Genomic DNA, 19678 nt, shown 5'->3' on the forward strand with positions numbered 1-19678 from the left:
ATATCGATGGCGTGGCACGCCAACTTTATTTTCATAATGGGCGTGCCACTTGGAATTCTGGGCATGGCACGCCAGTTCTGATGAACATCAAGAGATTTTGGTGCATCATTGAGGGCATTGCATGCCAGTTTCACAACATATGGGGCGTGGCACGCCAGAAGTGGCCGTGGCACACCGGGCTACTTGACAGACTGACCTAGTCACCTTCAAATGGGCATAACTTGAGCTACAGAGATCCAAATGAGTTGATTCCAAAAGTGTTGGAAAGCTAACATCCAGGTTTCTAAAAATGTATAATAATTCATAGTGGAAATTCAATTTGAGTCCCAAACAACTCCATACTTTCAACATGGCAAAGAGGGTCATACTCCAAAGAGCGAATTCAAGTAGGCATGGCACTTCAACTTCTTCCTGCACCCCCTAACCTTCAACCAAGCTCACTACAACTCTCATTCAAGCCATAATTATCAACCAATTAAGGCCACAAGAAGCATCTAGAATAGTTCACTTTCATTTCATTGTAATTTGCTTCCAATTTCATTTAAGTTTGTAATTTAGGAGAGCCTATATAAAGGCCTTAGTTTCATAGAATTGGGGAATCTTTGGGAGATCTTTTGGATACATTTGGAGGAGTGAGTCTTCGGACCTCCTTCCCACCATTCTCTTCTCCTCTTCCACTTTCTTACTTGTAAATATTTTAGTTATGAATCACTAACTCTTTCCAATGGGAAAGAGAGCTCTATTGTTTTTCAATGGATTAGATTGTTTTTATTCTTCTTCTTCTCTTCATCTCTCTTTGATTGTCTAGAAGGAATTTCATTTTAATGTTAGTGTTCAATCATCTTGGGAAAGAGGTTGAATGCAAATTGGGTTTTATGTGAACCTTGGAAGAGGAATCATAAAGTCATGCTTGAATTTTCTTCTCACACTTGAGTAGAATCTGGGTTTTGGTGATTGGATATGGTGACATATAATTCACCCATTACTTAGACCTATGAGGATGTGTGGTATAATCAGGGAACAAGCTTCATCTCCTCTCATGATCAACTAGACCAAGGAATTGGCTATTGATCAAGATTGGGGAGATTGAGTTACCAAGGAATTGGGACTCAATCACTCATGATTGCCAAGAGGTCAATGAGTTGCATGATTGAAGATGAGATGAAATCAATTAATCCAAAGAATGCAATATCTCTTGATCCCAATATTTATTTTATCTTTCTTTCTTTTATTTACTTTATGTTTATTTACATTTTCTACACTTTACATTCCGGTACTTTACTTTCTTATACTTTACTTCCCTTGCCATTTACTTTCTTTCACTTTATTACTTACTTTTACTTTCATGTCATTTACTTTTCTTGTTGCTTATCACTCAAAATTGAATCGTCTAACTAGAATAATCAATCAACTATTGCTTGCTTAATCAAATTAATCTCTGTGGATACAATCTCACTCCATTGTGAGTTATTACTTGATAACAATTTGGTGTGCTTGCCAAAGAATGGATTCATTATATGTGGGTAGTGAATTCCCGTCATCAAGTTTTATGGCGCCGTTGCCGAGGATTAATTCTGATTAACAAACTACCGGTTGGTTGATTATCTAGATTAGACACTTTTTTTTTGTTTTTGTTCATTTAAGTTCTTTTAATTTTCTATTTTCTTTTGCTACTAAGGTGTTTGTGTTATTGCCTCACTAAGAATCCCTCATCTGTGACAATGGGGATTATTCTCAGTTTCGTATTACTAGCCCTATCTCTCCCTCGACCGTGATCGCGTCCACGAGTCGCCATTTGGTTCCTGTTCATACCAAACAAGTGATATCAAGGTGATCAATCTCAATATCGCAAGTCTAGTACTTCAAAGTTCAAAATGCATGCTCATAACTTTATGCTATGTATATCAGGTAGATATGCTAAATAGCACATAAACATGACTCAGAGTATGCTCAGAAGCATAGTCAGTCTATCCCTCAAGCTCTACAGGAACGAATTGCTCTAATACCATAATGTAACACCCTACTGATGACTGCGCATCATGTACCCTTTTTCTTATCTAAAAGGACCATAAAAAGAGCATAATCTCATTGAATCAATGCAATTTCAAGAACCAAATGATATATGTTATGGCACATTGCTTTGAAATGGATTTATGCTGAATTTTAGGTGAAAAGAGAAACAAAAGGAGAAGGAAATAACAAATAAAGCTAGGCGTGTGAAGCTGGGCGTGCCACTTGAAGCTCTGGGCGTGGCATGCCAAGCTTTTGAACCCACTCTCAACAATGGGCGTGCCACTTGGAGCTCTGGGCGTGACACGCCAAGTTTGTGAAGACAAGTCTCAAAGAGGGCGTGCCAGTTGGTGTTTTGGGTGTGGCATGCCAGGCTTAAGTTCCATAGGAGTTATTTTGAGCCCCACTATGGGCGTGGCACGCCAGAGCATTGGCGTGGCACGCTGGGGCATATGCCAGCCTAACTTCCTCTTATTCAAATGAAGATATCTTGAAATACACAACTTCAAATGAGGTGATTCTAGTGCCATTAGAAAGTAGACATCCATAGATTTTCAACCATATATACCACTTTATAATGGACACTGAAATTGAGGAAGATATTGACCCTAAAAATACAAGAAGAAAAATATGTCACTGCAGAGTTACCAGCCTGACCTCTTCATTTTCAATGCAGCATAACTTGAGTTGCAGAGGTCCGAATGAGGTGATCTTGGTGGGGTTGGAAAGCTGACATCAAGAGCTTTCTAACGATATATAATATTTTATGGTGGATATTAAAAATAGAGGTGAAAAAGGCCATTATTTCATCGGTGCAAAATCTGTGCGGGCCACTTGATATTGAAGGCATGGCACGCCAGCTTTATTTTCATAATGGGCATGCCACTTGGAATTCTGGGCATGGCACGCCATTTTTAATGGACAGAAAGGAGATTTTGGTGCATCATTGAGGGCGTGGCACGCCAGTTTCATAATATATGGGGCGTGGCACGCCAGAAGTGGGCGTGGCACGCCGGGCTACTTGACAGACTGACCTAGTCACCTTCAAATAGGCATAACTTGAGCTACAGAGATCCAAATGAGTTGATTTTAAAAGCGTTGGAAAGCTAACATCCAGGGATTTCTAAAATTATATAATACTTCATAGTGGACATGCAATTTGAGGCCCAAACAACTCCATACTTTCAACGTGGCAAAGAGGATCATACTCCAAAGAGCAAATTCAAGTGGGCATGGCACTTCAGCTTCTTCCTGCAGCCCCTAACCTTCAACCAAGCCCACTCTAACTCTAATTCAAGCCATTATTGTCAACCAATCAAGGCCACAAAAAGCATCTAGAATAGTTTATTTTTATTTCATTGTAATTTGCTTCCAATTTCATTTAAGTTTGTAATTTAGGAGAGCCTATATAAAGGCCTTAGTTTCATAGAATTGGGGAATCTTTGGGAGATCTTTTGGACACATTTGGAGGAGTGAGTCTTCGGACCCTCCTTTCCACCCATTCTCTTATCCTCTTCCACTTTCTTACTTGTAAATATTTTAGTTATGAATCACTAACTCTTTCCATTAGAAAAGAGAGCTATATTATTTTTCAATGGATTAGATTGTTTTTATTCTTCTTCTTCTCTTCATCTTGCTTTGATTTTCTAGAAGGAATTTTGTTTTAATGTTAGTGTTCAATCATCTTGGGAAAGAGGTTGAATGCAAATTGGATTTTATGTGAACCTTGGAAGAGGAATCATAAAACCATGCCTGAAATTCCTTCTAACACTTGAGTAGAATCTGGGTTTTGGTGTTTGGATATGGTGACATATAATCCACCCATTACTTGGACCTATGAGGATGTGTGGTATAATTAGGAAACAAGCTTCATCTCCTCTCATGAGCAACTAGACCAAGGAATTGGCTATTGATTAAGATTGGGGAGATTGAGTTACCAAGGAATTGGGACTCAATCACTCATGATTGCCAAGAGGTCAATGAGTTGCATGATTGAAGATGAGATGAAATCAATTAATCCGGAGAATGCAATATCTCTTGATCCCAATGTTTATTTTATCTTTCTTTCTTTTATTTACTTTATGTTTATTTACATTTTCTGCACTTTACATTTCCAGTAATTTACTTTCTTGTACTTTACTTTCCTTGCCATTTACTTTCTTGCACTTTATTGCTTTCTTTTACTTTCATGTCATTTACTTTTCTTGTTGCTTATCACTCAAAATTGAATCGTCTAACTAGAATAATCAATCAACTATTTCTTGCTTAATCCAATTAATCTCTGTGGATATGATCCCACTCAATTGTGGGTTATTACTTGATGACAATTTGGTGCGCTTGCCAAAGAACGGATTCATTATATGTGGGTAGTGAATTCCGGTCATCACCTACCATACAAAGCTTTACACCTAGGATGTAAAGCAGAGGTGGTGAGGCACTACGACCTCTAAAAGAAACGTTTAATATATAGTATAGTGAAGAAGGTTTATAACTAAGAGCCATTGAAGAAAAGGATAAAGCAAAAATTGTTAAATTGAAAAGCGTAACACTCCGTGTACGGTAACATAAGCAAGATAGAGCAAGCTAACGAATTTATATACTAAGATTTCCAAAATACATGTAACAAAACTCAAGACTCGGCTCGCGAAGACAAACCGATCCGAACACATAGTTATACATATATAGATATATATAGGAAAACCCAAAAGGAAACCCATAATACAGCGTTACAAAAACCTAAGTCTCCAACGTCACCTCTAAGAGGAATCAATACAGCATATTTAATAGGTGGAGATAATGAATATCTAAGCATATACAAGTAACCAAAATAAACCCAAAAGGTAAAGATCTTCACAATATCAGAAGCTTCCAGCATGCCTCAACGAGGTACCGCCTGCCCTGTAACGACCCAACTTCCAATACGTCATGATCGTACCAAAAGTAAGATGTTACTAACCTATTTTTCTTATTTACTATTTAGTGTTGAACCTTCAGTGCGATGCTGCGATTTGATCTTTGATAAAAAGTGAGAAAAACTTGTTTACAACTCATTAAAATCATACATCACACATCACCAAGTAATAATAATCACATAATTAATAATAATAATAAGTCTTATACAAGTAAATAAAAAAAAGCTTAGATTCAACACCTATCCCTCTGTATAAAATACAAATTTTAAATAACAAGCGAGAGAACTCTATGAAAGTAATTTAACCCATAAGTAAAGTCAATAATCGCCCACAACTTCAAACTGAGTCATCAAACCTGTGTCACTGAAAGGGTGGAAGATATTGGGGTGAGAACAAACCACACGTTCTCAGTAAGGACGGGAATACCATCAGAGGAAAGAAATACTTGCAAATAGAATTAAGTTCATTTTAAAAGTAGTTCATCCTTGAAATAACCTTTTGAAAAATGCCTTATAGAAAGTATTACTTTGAAAAGCCATAAAGAAACTTCTTTAGTTTACAAAATAGTATGGTGAATATTGAAAAGAACCACAAGCGTATCAAAAGGGCTTCCTACCCAATAACCTACTCCACTCAAATTTGAAACCGGGTATAGTTACAACATACATTCTCAAGTTTTCATCCAACACTCCGTTCAACCTATCTCCTTCCATTACCAGAGTCTATCAATATTGCACACAGCAATTCAGTATTAAACTCAATTTTCAGCAAATATTTCATTATCAATATCAAGTACAACCCTCAGCGTCACCACCACTAACATGAGGAACCTCTCAGTTGTCAAACACAGACAAGACAAGGTAATGCATACACAATTAGGGAGTACAAATAGAGCAATTAGGTCAATTATCAGATAGATGCAATTACTCAATTAGACAAACCCGCAAATAAGATTCACACCCAAACAATACACACGAATGCAAATGATGCATGCCTGCCCTATGGCTGATGAGTCTCATCTGTCGGTTATAAAGCCAACACGACAAGTCTTAGTAGCTAACCGTGGACGGAACACCAAACACGGAGCAAGTGGGATAACGCCACAACCCTTGCATCTTACCCGTGTACCCGGAGCAGAGGACAACCTTACCACTGCCTCTTACCCAGACGGTGTTATAGTTCTCAACCCGGAACAAGCGGTGACAGATCACAGCCCTTGCATCTTACCCGAAGCCTCGAACTCTCCCGGAGCAAGTGGATAACACCACTGCATCTTACCCGGATTCACATTCAGATACACATTTTCATTATCATTACAATTCATTTCCATACATCAATTTATTCACAATTCATACCCGCAGCAAGTGGATAACACCACTGCATCTTACACGGTATCCTTGCCTTTTACCCGGAGACATATCACAGTCAAATTCATATTCACTATCATTTCATAATCATAATCAATCTCATCATCAATTTCATTCTCAATCTCGTATTCAATCTCATTCTCAATCTCAATATTATTAAACTCGCCTATCGTCATCCTTCATCATCATATTTAATTACTATTCATCATCACAATCACTCTTAGTCTCAAGCATAACCTTCAAACTCACACTCCTATTCCCAAACCCTTGAATTTATATTTAAATTACTGTTTTTAAGTCTTTGACTGGTTAACAAAAATCTCTTTCCGGTATTATGAAAAATCAAATGAGTTAAAATCATAAATCAATCAAATCATAGAAATCCAAATTTCTTTGAAATCCCTCAAAATATCTGTTTTTGAAATCTTAACCAAATCAACTCCAAATTCTTAAAAAAAAATTTCGGCAGCACCTCTGAAGTCTGCCACCCATCACGGGTCCTTTCTTTTCAATCCTCAACACAACCAAAACCAGCCTTTCAATTTAACAATTCCAAATCCATTATTCAAAACCATTTATTATCAATTTCTATCCAAATTCCAAAATCAGTGCATTCAATCTATTTTACCAAAAATGCAAGAATAATCAACTCTGAATTCTTTAGAAAAATTTTTGCAGCACCTCTCCTAAAAACTGGAGTTTGCCACCCATCACGAGTCCCCTCTATCAACTTCAACTCTAACAAAACCAACATTTCAGGTCAATATTTTCAAATTCGTCATTTAAGACCAATCATTATCGTTTTAAATCAAAGAAAATCGGAATCCAAAGATTCAACTCATTTCATCCAAAAATCCAGATATCAACCAATTCGATAACAACACAACATATCAATCTCAACAGAAAATTCATTCACATCACAGGCATTAATCTATTTGCATTAATCTACTAAACTCATCAGGTATTCAAAACCCCAAAACATTTTCTTATTAAAACAAACCCCTACCTCGATTTCGCAATTAAAAGAAATCGGAGGCAAAATTACGGCGAGACAGCTGGCTAGACAACTACTAACCACTCAACAAGTTCAACCATAGCAGCAGCCTTGCATTTTAACACAATCAGGATAGCAACTACGTTAGCTCTCACAGCAGTAACCATAGTTGCAGCAAAACAGAAGATCCAGATCGGATAGGAATTAAAAGCAATTACTGCCCTGGGGATTTCAAAACAAGGTATATACCATAATCGACTCAGAACAAGCATAACAGTAACAATAAAATGTGTGAATAGACCGTAATCAAGGAAAAGATCACTCCAAAAATAAAGAAGTAGCATCGGACTCACCGACAGCAACTCTAACAGATCCGTAATGGCACCAACGCCAATATTCCAGATGATTGCAGTAGACAAACAGGTGAAGCAAAAGGGCTGAATTAAATTAGAGATACATAATACCATGAGTAAAATAGGAACATAGCAGAGAATAAAATTTAAAACAGAACAAGAGTGAAAGGGGTTACGATTTTGAAAATGAAAGAATCGAAACCGGAACGGCGATGGTTAAGAAGACACTCACCATCTTGCGTTCTTCCCCTCTTTTAATTTTATGGCAGCAGCAAGCATGCAACCGAAACAACAACATTGTCAATCTCTTATGGCAGTGACGATGGTTGCAACAAGACAAGGATTTGAATTGGATATGAGTCAAAATCAAACAACTCTGAAAGATTCAAAACAAATCAAAGACCAGAATTGGATTAAAACAAGAACATGGAAATTAAAAGCTACAAAATAGAATGTGCCAATAGATCAGAACCAAGGAGAAGAGCAGACTAGAATCAATGTAATAAGATTCAGAACCAGCAGCAGCAATGGTAACACCAGTTCTCTCAGAGCAAGAACGACAACGACCTCAGCATCAATTATGCCCTTTTTGAACGGTAAACTAGCAGCAACTAAAACAGTAATCCACAATCCTACAATTAAGCCAGGAAGAAAATAAAGGAACAAGATGAAAATAGAGCAGGGTTTAAAGCGTTACAGTTCCAAGAATAAGAGAATCAGAACCAGAACAAGAAGACTGATGCTGTCTCCAACTCTGAGGGCAATGCACCACTCACCAGCAACCGTGGCAGTGGCAGAAGATGCTTCTTTCTTCACCTCTGTTCACAATTCCAATGGTGGCTTCTGACAGAAATTGCAGCGAACCTGAATGGTGGCAACAACTTGCTTTCTCTGATGACCAACAAGAACGACGGTGGCGCCAAAGGATTCTGGTGACGACGACCCCCTTTCTCTCCCTCAGTCGAGTTCTGTCTCATCGCTCCTCTTCCTCTCGTGTGCAGTGGCACTAGCATCGACCGAGGTTTAGTGGTGGAGAGACCCTCAACTGCCATGAAACGCGGCGGCTATGGAAGCTCGGCGACGGTAGTAGGGCACGGCTTAAGCGGCGGGACAGCGCCATCGCGACCTCTGTCTCCCTCTCATGCACCGTCCACTCTTCGTGTCAGGTTCTCTCTCGATTCTTCCACTGTGAGCCTCTTCCTCTTCTCGTTCAATGATGGCAACGGCAGTGCTGGCTTCGTGGCAAGGACGACGGCGCGGGCAGCTGCAACAAGAGCAACGGGATTCACGGCGAGGATGACAGCTCGAGGCAGCGGCGGTTCGCGAAGATGGCTCGAGCTCCTCCCTCCACCGGCGCGCTTCTTCTCTCTCGGATTTCCTCTTCTCTTCTCTGATCTCTTTCTCTCTGGTTCTCGTTTCTTCAGTGTGCGTGTATGTGTTTGTTACATTGAGGGAGGGTGAGGCTGTGTGTTGTTAAGGAGGGGGTTAGGGTTCCTAATTGGGAATTTAGGGTTAGGATTTGTTATGTTAAAATTAGGGTTTAGGTAAAATTAGATTTAAGGGTAGTTTTGTAATTTTAAATAAAAATAAAGATAATATATATAGTAATCAAAAATAAATTTTAATCCAACAATAATTATGTATAAAAATACTATTTGTTCATCAATTTTACAACTTATTTTTAATAAATTGTTCAAATCCAAGAATTAGAGATAATATAATATAATTAATTTTTTTATTTTTCAAAACATCAGTACTAATACTTTAAAATATTGATTATTAGTCCAAATCATATAAAATTCTCATTATTTCATAACTACTAACGTTATAATTTAAATGTAAAAAATAACTCAATAATTATGAAATTAAGTAAAATATTCATCATAATTATCAAAACTTGATTTAATTATTCTCAATGAAATAATTTCTGAAAATAGAAATCTCTAATAAATAAATAAATTTGAAATAACCTCATAATAAGATTTTTCCAAAGTTCTGGGTCTTACATTCTACCCACCTTATAAAAATTTTCGTCCTTGAAAATTAAAGTAATACATAAGATAATACATAGTCTTAGTACTTTCAAATACTTTTAGAAAAGTAAGAAGTCTTAGCATATATCTATAAATGTTCAAATATCGAATAACCATAAGATTTAAATATAGGGGTAAGGTATGGTGTAAGGCAGAAAGTACCAGATAGGCTCGATGCAAAAGGTCATATGGTCTCAAGACTTTACAAAAACTTGAAGTAACAAAATAAAGTACAATTCAAGATAGGCGTTCACAAAGCAAAGCGGTAGTTAATGTGATAAAAGGCTACAAAGCATGATGGTATTTAAATAGTGGACATAACGTTCGCTCACAAATCTCGTACCCACTTCAGAACTTCAACTTTCCAACTCCATCAATCACTTTACAACTCCATAACTGGTCACAAGTCTAACACCCGCAAACTCTTCCACAAGGAACAAAACTCCCATAACTCCTCATAACGTTGCACACTTACCGATCCTCCTTTTCACGTCCACGAACAGCATTATAAAGAAACTAATGTTTCGCTTGCTACGCCTATTGGTCATACGTGACTCTAAAACAATCATCAAGTTCATTCAGAAGGATATAACACTTAAGAAAAGAAGGATAAGTGACAAGGACAGTACTCGTAAGGACTTAAAAGAATGAATGAAATTACAAATAAATTGGATGCACAAGAATGAAAATTGCAGGAAAGGAGTCAATTGGTAACTTCAATGATAACTCTTGAATCAAGAAAAATCGATAGAATCAATGCGAAGAAAAACATTACATTAATTTGAAACAAATTCAAGCTGAGTCAAAGTGACATGAGGTTTACAGAAAAAAATATCTTAGACCCAATACAAAGCTCACAGAACTCAAGAGTACGATTAAAAATATTTTCGAATACATTGTTCATTAAAGAATGGAAAACTTGCGAAAAAATCCATTTCGTAGTCTAAAAATAAGATAAGCAACAAACATCCTTTGAAAGAATAAAAGCATGAGCTTTGCCTTATTCCAATATAAATTCAAGTTGAAATAAGCTATAAAAAATTCAAAAAAGAAAAGGTTCATTTGGCTAAGGGCAAAATTATATTTTCTCAAATACTTTGAAAAGTATTTTGGTACCGACAAAAAAAAGCATGCATGAAAACTGAGGTCCGATTGGAAGGAAACCTGAGAAAAAGTTTTGCTCAAGAAATGGATAGAGGATGCATTACAAACAAACAGATTTTAAACCGCATACAAAATTTTCAATGTGTACGGTAAAAGAATGTAGGCCGAATTAAAAGCAATTTTACTAAACCTTCAAGAAATAGTTATTATGCACTAAGACGGGTTCAAATCACAACAAAATGCAGAGTATATTGAATTAGAAGAATGTATGTTGAGTTAAAAGCTTTTTTTTATAACTTTAAGAGATAGTTATGTCGCACCAAATCAAGTTCAAATCACAGCAAAGAGATGCACAGCTTAAGTAAAGAAATGCAGAGTCAATGTCGACCTTCCAAAAGAATAAATCAAAACTTATTAAAAATAAAAGTTTAAAACGAAAACCTGAGAATATACTTGAGTTCGCAACCTCTTAAAAATATTCAAGAATATTAAGATGCACTAGAAAGGAAAAATCAAATCACATTTCAAGGAAGAAACATAGATAAAGGAAATTCAAATAGTGTTTAGTGGCATGTCCAACCAAACAAGCATTCAGCTGATTCAAATGAATTCAAAATTCATAAAGAAAGACAAGTTAATAAACAGCAAAATCTCAAGGATTTCAACGATCACTTTGATGTATCAAACTTGTTAAAAGCACATCAAAGAGTACATGAGTCAAGAAAAGAGTTTAAACAACACAAGATAGATATCCAAGGAATGTAAGCAGACATATGCAGTCAACGTCAAACGAGTACACATATGCACAAGGAACAGGAATTTCAAGACAAACCATGAAAGAATAAGATAAGTAACTGAGTAATCTCGAGAAGCAACCTCTATCGTTTCCCAAACTCCATAAATCGCATTACCTATTGCTTCTATTTTGTCTATGATAACTTGTTAACTTCTCCGTACACATAATCCACCAACATTAAGTTGGCCAGACTTAACATCAGCAGATATACAACGGTAAGCTAACAACGTTAATTAATAGACAGTCATGTGCATAAAGCTCTAATTCTCGTCATCCAGACAAGACCTATAACATGACAAACACTCGGAGTATGCAATGAAGCATATAGTCAGTCCATTCCCAAGGCTCTATTTAGAATGAACTGATCTGATCCATAATGTAACAACCCAACTTCCAATACATCATGATCGTACCAAAAGTAAGGCGTTACTAACCTGTTTTCCTTATTTACTATTTAGTATTGAGCCGATGTCGCATTTTGATCTTTGATAAAAAGTCAGAAAAACTTGTTTACAACTCATTAAAATCATACATCACACACCACCAAGTAATAATAATCATGTAATTAATAATAATAATAAGTCTTATACAAGTAAATCAAAACAAAGCTCAGATACAACACCTATCCCTCTGTATAAAATACAAATTTTAAACAACAAGCGAAGGAACTCTATGAAACGCCCATAAGTAAAGTCAATAATCGCCCGCAACTTCGAACTGAGTTTTCAAACCTGTGTCACTGAAAGGGTGGAAGATATTGGGGTGAGAACAAACCACACGTTCAACCACAAATTTTCGATAATCATTGCTAGTGAGCTCTCAACCCAAGAGGAAGAGAAGCTCCTTAAAGTTCTAAGGAAGCATAGGAAAGCAATTGATTGGAGTCTAGCCGACATTGTGGGGATTGACCCACGTTCTTGATGGAGTTCGGCCGGTAAGACAACCACAAAGAAGGCTCAATCCCACCATTCTTGATGTTGTAAAGAAGAAAATCACAAGGTTGCTTGATGCGGACATCATTTATCTTATTTCTGATAGTGAGTGGGAGAGCCCAGTTCAAGTTGTTCCTAAGAAGTCGTGCATCACCTCTATCAAGACAGAAGATGGTGAAATGGTCACAACAAGGGTACAAAATTCTTGGCGGGTTTGCATTGACTATAGGAAAGTAAATGCCACAACAAGAAAGGATCACTATCCCTTGCCATTCATTAACCAAATGTTGGCCGCTTGTCTGATAAATCTCACTATTGTTTCCTTGATGGTTTTACTGGATATTTCCAAATACACATTGCTCCTGAGGATAAAGAAAAGACCACTTTCACTTGTCCTTTTGGCACATTTGCTTACAAAAGAATGCAATTTGGTTTATGCAACGCACCCGCTACTTTTCAGGGGTGCATGACTAGTATCTTTTTTGATCTCATGAAGAGTTGTTTGGAAGTATTTATGGATGACTATAATGTATACGGAACTTCTTTTGATTGCTGTTTAGACAACATATCTAAGGTCTTAGAAAGGTGTGCTAACACTAACCTTGTCTTTAATTTTGAAAAGTGTCACTTTATAGTAAAGCAAGGTATAGTGTTAGGACATGTTTCTGAAAAAGACATTTCAGTTGACCCATCTAACGTTGATGTTATTACTAGTCTTCCTTACTCCTCTTCTGTGAGGGAAGTCCGCTCTTTTCTGGGACGTGTAGATTTTTATAGGCGCTTCATTAAGGATTTCAACAAGATGTTGAGTTTGAGTTTGAGTGATGCTTGTAAAGAGGCATTTGTGAAGCTAAGGGAAGCCCTCACCACAGCCCCATTGTGAGAGGACCGGATTGGACACAACCCTTTGGGATCATGTGTGATGCGTCCAATCACGCTGTGGGTGCTTCCTCTGCACAGCACGAGGGTAAACTTCCTTACATTGTTGCCTATTCTTCTAAGATATTGGATGCGGTGTAATCCAATTACACTACTACTGAAAAATAGCTTCTAGCGGTTATTTATGCATTAGACAAATTTAGATCATATTTTCTAGGCTCAAAGATAGTGGTGTATACGAATCATGCGGCCTTGAAATACTTACAAACGAAAAATCAATCTAAACCTAGGCTCATCCGTTGGATCTTGCTCTTAAAAGAATTTGATGTTGAGATTAGAGATCAGAATGGATCACAAAACTTGGTTGCGGGCCATTTGAGCCACCTTAAAAACATTAAGTATGATCCATTCCTGATTGATGATTCATTTCCGTTAGATGGTTTGCATGCTATCGCTAACAGCATTCCTTGGTTTGCGCTTATGGAAAATTACTTGTCGCCAAAATCTTTCATCCTAATTTTTCAAAGCACCAAAGAGACAAGTTGAGGAGTGATTTCAAATACTATATTTTGGATGACCCACACCTATGGAGACGTAAGGTGGACCAAGTGATTCGTAGGTGTGTTCCAGAGTTAGAATTCAAATCTATTCTTGAATTTTGTCATTCATCCAACTGTGGTGGTCACTTTGGCCCCCAACGAACTGCTAAAAAGGTGTTAGATTGCGCAATCTGGTGGCCGCCATCGTTTAAAGATGCAAACCAATATTGTCTCTTGTGCCATCAATATCAGAAATCAAGAAATCCATCCCAAAAAGATGAGATGCCTCAACAACCAATGCTTTTTTTGTGAATTGTTTTTTGTGTGAGGCATAGATTTTATGGGACTATTTCCTAATTCAAGTGGGTACCTTTACATTCTCTTGGCAGTAGATTATGTATCAAAGTGGGTGGAAGCAATTGCAACCCGCCTTGATGATGCAAACACTATGGTTTCTTTTATAAGAAACAATATTTTTTGCCGTTATGAGTCACCACGAGCCATCGTGAGCGGCTAAAGTACTCAATTTTGCAATAGGAAGATGAAAGCATTGCTTAAACAGTATGGTGTGGTACACAAAGTTGCAACTGCTTACCACCCTCAAACTAATGGCCAAGCGGAGGTATCTAACCAAGAGATAAAGAGGATTTTGGAAAAGGTGGTGTGATGAGCGGATAATTTATACGCTTTTTGGCATTGTTTTTAGTATGTTTTTAGTATGATCTAGTTAGTTTTTAGTATATTTTTATTAGTTTTTAGTAAAAATTCACTTTTCTGGACTTTACTATGAGTTTGTGTATTTTTCTGTGATTTCAGGTATTTTCTGGCTGAAATTGAGGGACCTGAGCAAAAATCTGATTCAGAGACTAAAAAGGACTGCAGATACTGTTGGATTCTGACCTCCCTGCACTCGAAGTGGATTTTCTGGAGCTACAGAAGCCCAATTGGCGCGCTTTCAATGGCGTTGGAAAGTAGACATCCTGGGCTTTCCAGAAATATATGATAGTCCATACTTTGCCCAAGATTTGATGGCCCAAACTGGCGTTCAAAGTCACCCTCAGAATTCCCAGCGTTAAACGCCGGAACTGGCACAAGAATGGGAGTTAAACGCCCAAACTGGCACAAAAGCTGGCGTTTAACTCCAAGAAGAGTCTCTACACGAAAATGCTTCAATGCTCAGCCCAAGCACACACCAAGTGGGCCCGGAAGTGGATTTTTATGTCATTTACTCATCTCTGTAAACCCTAGGCTACTAGTTCTCTATAAGTAGGACCTTTTACTATTGTATTTTCATCTTTGGACGTCTAGTTCTTAGATCATCTTGGTTCTTCTGGTTCCCTCTCTGGGACCAAAGCCAATGATCACTTTTGTTCTTATGTATTTTCAACGGTGGAGTTTCTACACACCATAGATTAAGGTGTGGAGCTCTGCTGTACCTCGAGTATTAATGTAATTACTATTGTTCTTCCATTCAATTCCGCTTGTTCTTGTTCTAAGATATCACTTGTTCTTCAACTTGATGAATGTGATGATCCGTGACACTCATCATCATTCTCACCTATGAACGTGTGCCTGACAACCACCTCCGTTCTACCTTAGATTGGGTGGATATCTCTTGGATTCTTTAACCGGAATCTTCGTGGTATAAGCTAGAATTGATGGCGGCATTCAAGAGAATCCGGAAGGTCTAAACCTTGTCTGTGGTATTCTGAGTAGGATTCAATGATTGAATGACTGTGACGAGCTTCAAACTCCTGAGGGCTGGGCGTTAGTGACAGACGCAAAAGAATCACTGGATTCTATTCCGACCTGATTGAGAACCGACAGATGGATAGTCGTGCCGTGACAGGGTGCGTTGAACATTTCCACTGAGAGGATGGGAGGTAGCCACTGACAACGGTGAAACCCTTGCATATAGCTTGCCATGGAAAGGAGTAAGAAGGATTGGATGAAGACAGTAGGAAAGCAGAGAGACGAAAGGAACACAGCATCTCCATACGCTTATCTAAAATTCCTACCAATGAATTACATAAGTATCTCTATCTTTATCTTTATGTTTTATTCATCATTCATAACCACTTGAGTTTGCTTGACTAAGATTTACAAGGTGACCATAGCTTGCTTCATACCAACAATCTCTGTGGGATCGACCCTTACTCGCGTAAGGTTTATTACTTGGACGACCCAGTACACTTGCTGGTTAGTTGTGCGAAGTTGTGATAAAGAGTTGAGATTACAATTGTGCGTACCAAGTTTTTGGCGCCATTGATGATCACAATTTCGTGCACCATGGTGAACCCACAAAGAAAAGATTGGAGTTCTCGGTTGGGTGACACCTTGTGGGCGTATAGGACGGCATACAAGACTCCGTTAGCGATGAGCCCCTTTTGGACTGTCTATGGAAAGACGTGCAACCTCTCGGTTGAGATTGAACACAAGGCATACTGGGCGGTCAAGCAATGCAACATGGACTTTACCAAGACGGGCATAGGAAGGAAGTTACAATTAGAAGAACTTGAATGCCTTAGAATGGAAGCCTATGAAAATGCAAGGATCTATAAGGAGAAGACTAAGGCATTCCCTGATCACCACGTTCGCAAGAAAGATTTCCAAGAGGGTGATGAAGTTCTTCCATACAATTCAAGACTTAGGTTCATGCCGGGCAAGCTTCGCTCAATGTGGGATGGGCCTTTTAAAGTGAAAGAAGTGAAGCCCTACCGAGTGGTTGAGCTTTTCCATCCTCAAAGTGGAGCAACATTTAAAGTGAATAGCCATAGAGTGAAAAGAATCATGTTTATAAGTCACCAAAGAAATTGGAAGTATATCTTCTTGAGGATGCACCCGGGGGAGAAGAGTCTTGAGCTCATGACTGTCCAACTTAAGGACGTTAAAGAAAAGTGTTAGGCGAGAGACACCTCACCATGGTATGATCTTCCATTTTTTTGTTTTCATGTGAATACTTGCTTGGATTGGTTGGAATTTAATTTTTTAGATCTTTGATTCTTTTAGGACCCTTTTTGTCTATGTGAATATTTGCTTTAGGAACTTTATTTTTCTTGTTTTAGGCCTTAGAACATTAAATTGGTGATATTTTGTGTAGGGTAGCCTCTTGGGGAATGGAACAAAACTTTTTGTTCCCAGCTGACCATGCGTACGCAGCCATATCTATGTGTACACATACCTGTTTTTTCTTTTACCCAAGACGCGTACACGGCTAATGCTCGCATAAGCATTACCCTCGAAGAGAGCACCATATGCGTATGGGGCTTTCGCGTATGAAACTCTCCCTTCGTGAATAGCCTCATCACGTGCGCAACCTCTCATGTACGCATACTCCAATGGCACCCAGTAGTGCTTGCGTACGTGGCCTCCTGATGCGCACGCATTACCCTATTTTGGACCAAGACGCGTGCGCGTCCGTATGTTTGCGTATGCATTGGACCTAGGCAAAGAGCACCCTCTGTGTATATGCTGCTTGCGTACACAGCCTCTACCCCCAACTCTTTATTGATGCGTACGCGCCTTCACCCATGCATACGCATGGGTACAAAGAAGGGTTTATGAAGAAGGGGTCTAGGGTTTTTGAACCCATGCGTACACATGGATGAGTGCGCGTACGCATCAATAAAGAGTTGGGGGTAGAGGCTGTGTACGCAAGCAGCGTATACACAGAGGGTGCTCTCTGCCTAGGTCAAATGTGTACGCAAACATACGGCCGCGCCCACGTCTTGGTCCAAATTAGGGTAATGTGTACGCATCAGGGAGGCCGCGTACGCAGGCACTTCTAGGTGCCATTGGAGTATGCGTATGTGAAGGATTGCGTATGCAAAAAGGCTGTTTGCAAAAGGAGAGTTGCGTACGCGAAAGTCCCATATGCATATGGTGCTCTCTGTTTGAGGGTAACACGTACGCGAGCAGCAGCCGCGTATGCGTCTTGGGCCAAAAAGACAGGTATGCGTATGCACAGATATGGCCGCGTGCGCGTTGTCAGCTAGGAATGAAAAGTTTTGTTCCACTCCCCAAGAGGCTATCCTACACAAAATATCACCAATTTTAATGTTTTAAGGCCTAAAACAAGCAAAATAAAATTCCTAAAGAAAATATTCACATAGACAAAAAAGGTACAAAAAGAATCAAAGATCTAAAACAATCAAATTTCAATCAATCCAAGCAAGTATTCACATGAAAACAAAGAAAAATGGAAGATCATACCATGATAGAGTGTCTCCCACCTAACACTTTTCTTTAACGTCCTTAAGTTGGACGGTTATGAGCTCAAGACTCTTCTCCCCCGGGTGCATCCTCAAGAAGATAGGCCTCCAATTTCTTTGGTGACTTATAACCATGATACTTCTTCATTTTGTGGCCATTCAACCACTTCTTAGGCTTCACTTCTTTCACTTTAAAAGGGCCATCGCACCTTGAGTGAAGCTTGCCTGGCATGAACCTAGGTCTTGAATTGTATAGAAGAACTTCATCATCCTCTTGAAAATCTTTGTTGCAGATGTGGTGATCATGGAATGTCTTAGTCTTCTCCTTATAGATCCTTGCATTTTCATAGGCTTCCATCCTAAGGCATTCGAGTTCTTCTACTTGTAACTTCCTTGCTATGACTGTCTTGGTAAAGTCCATGTTGCATTATTTAACTGCCCAATATGCCTTGTGTTTAATCTCAACCAGGAGGTAACACGCCTTTTTATAGACAATTCGAAAGGGGCTCATCCCTAACCGGGTCTTGTATGCCATCCTATACGCCCATAAGGCGTCACCCAACCGAGAACTCCAATCTTTTCTTTGTGAGTTCACCACCTTTTCAAAAATCCTCTTTATATCTCGGTAAGATACCTCCACTTGGCCATTAGTTTGAGGGTGGTAAGTGATGAGCGGATAATTTATACGCTTTTTGGCATTGTTTTTAGGTAGTTTTTAGTAGGATCTAGCTACTTTTAGGGATGTTTTTATTAGTTTTTATGTAAAATTCATATTTCTGGACTTTACTATGAGTTTGTATGTTTTTCTATGATTTCAGGTATTTTCTGGCTGAAATTGAGGGACCTGAGCAAAACTCTGATAAAAGGCTGACAAAGGACTGCTGATGCTATTGGATTCTGACCTCCCTGCACTATAAATGGATTTTCTGGAGATACAGAACTTCAAATGGCGCGCTTTCAACAGCGTTAGAAAGTAGACATCCAGAGCTTTCCAGCAATATATAATAGTCCATACTTTATTTGAGATTAGACGACGTAAACTGGCGCTCAACGCCAGTTTCATGCTGCATTCTGGAGTCAAACGCCAGAAACACGTCACGAACCAGAGTTGAACACCAAAAACACGTTACAACTTGGTGTTCAACTCCAAAAGAAGCCTCTGCACATGTAAAGCTCAAGCTCAGCCTAAGCACACACCAAGTGGGCCCCAGAAGTGGATTTCTGCATCAATTACTTACTTCTGTAAACCCTAGTAGCTAGTCTAGTATAAATAGGACATTTTATTATTGTATTAGACGTCTTTTGACCACATATCTGGTCCTTCCTGCTATTTTCGAATTTCATATCATATTTTGGGGGCTGGCCTCTTGGCCAAGCCTGGATCATCACTTATGTATTTTCAACGGTGGAGTTTCTACATACCATAAATTAAGGGTGTGGAGCTCTGATGTACGTCGCGTTTCAATGCAATTACTACTATTTTCTATTCAATTCAATTTATTCCTGTTCTAAGATATTCGTTGTACTTAACCATGACGAATGTGATGA

The 19678-nt window shown here is 38.5% G+C and overlaps 2 protein-coding genes across 2 annotated transcripts; one reads left to right on the forward strand and one right to left on the reverse strand.

The window, feature by feature from the left end:
* Positions 1-16208: 16208 nt before the first annotated feature.
* LOC112773281 (uncharacterized) lies at positions 16209-16823 on the forward strand. The gene has a single exon (XM_025818364.1). It carries the CDS (start codon positions 16209-16211, stop codon positions 16821-16823), a length of 615 nt encoding a protein of 204 aa, XP_025674149.1.
* Positions 16824-18194: 1371 nt separating this feature from the next.
* On the reverse strand, positions 18195-18551 carry LOC112773288 (uncharacterized). Its single transcript, XM_025818373.1, has one exon. The coding sequence runs from the start codon at positions 18549-18551 to the stop codon at positions 18195-18197; it is 357 nt and encodes a 118-aa protein (XP_025674158.1).
* Positions 18552-19678: the final 1127 nt, after the last annotated feature.

This window comes from Arachis hypogaea, chromosome 3 (genome assembly GCF_003086295.3).
Source record: "Arachis hypogaea cultivar Tifrunner chromosome 3, arahy.Tifrunner.gnm2.J5K5, whole genome shotgun sequence".
In the NCBI taxonomy this organism is placed as follows: Eukaryota; Viridiplantae; Streptophyta; class Magnoliopsida; order Fabales; family Fabaceae; genus Arachis; species Arachis hypogaea.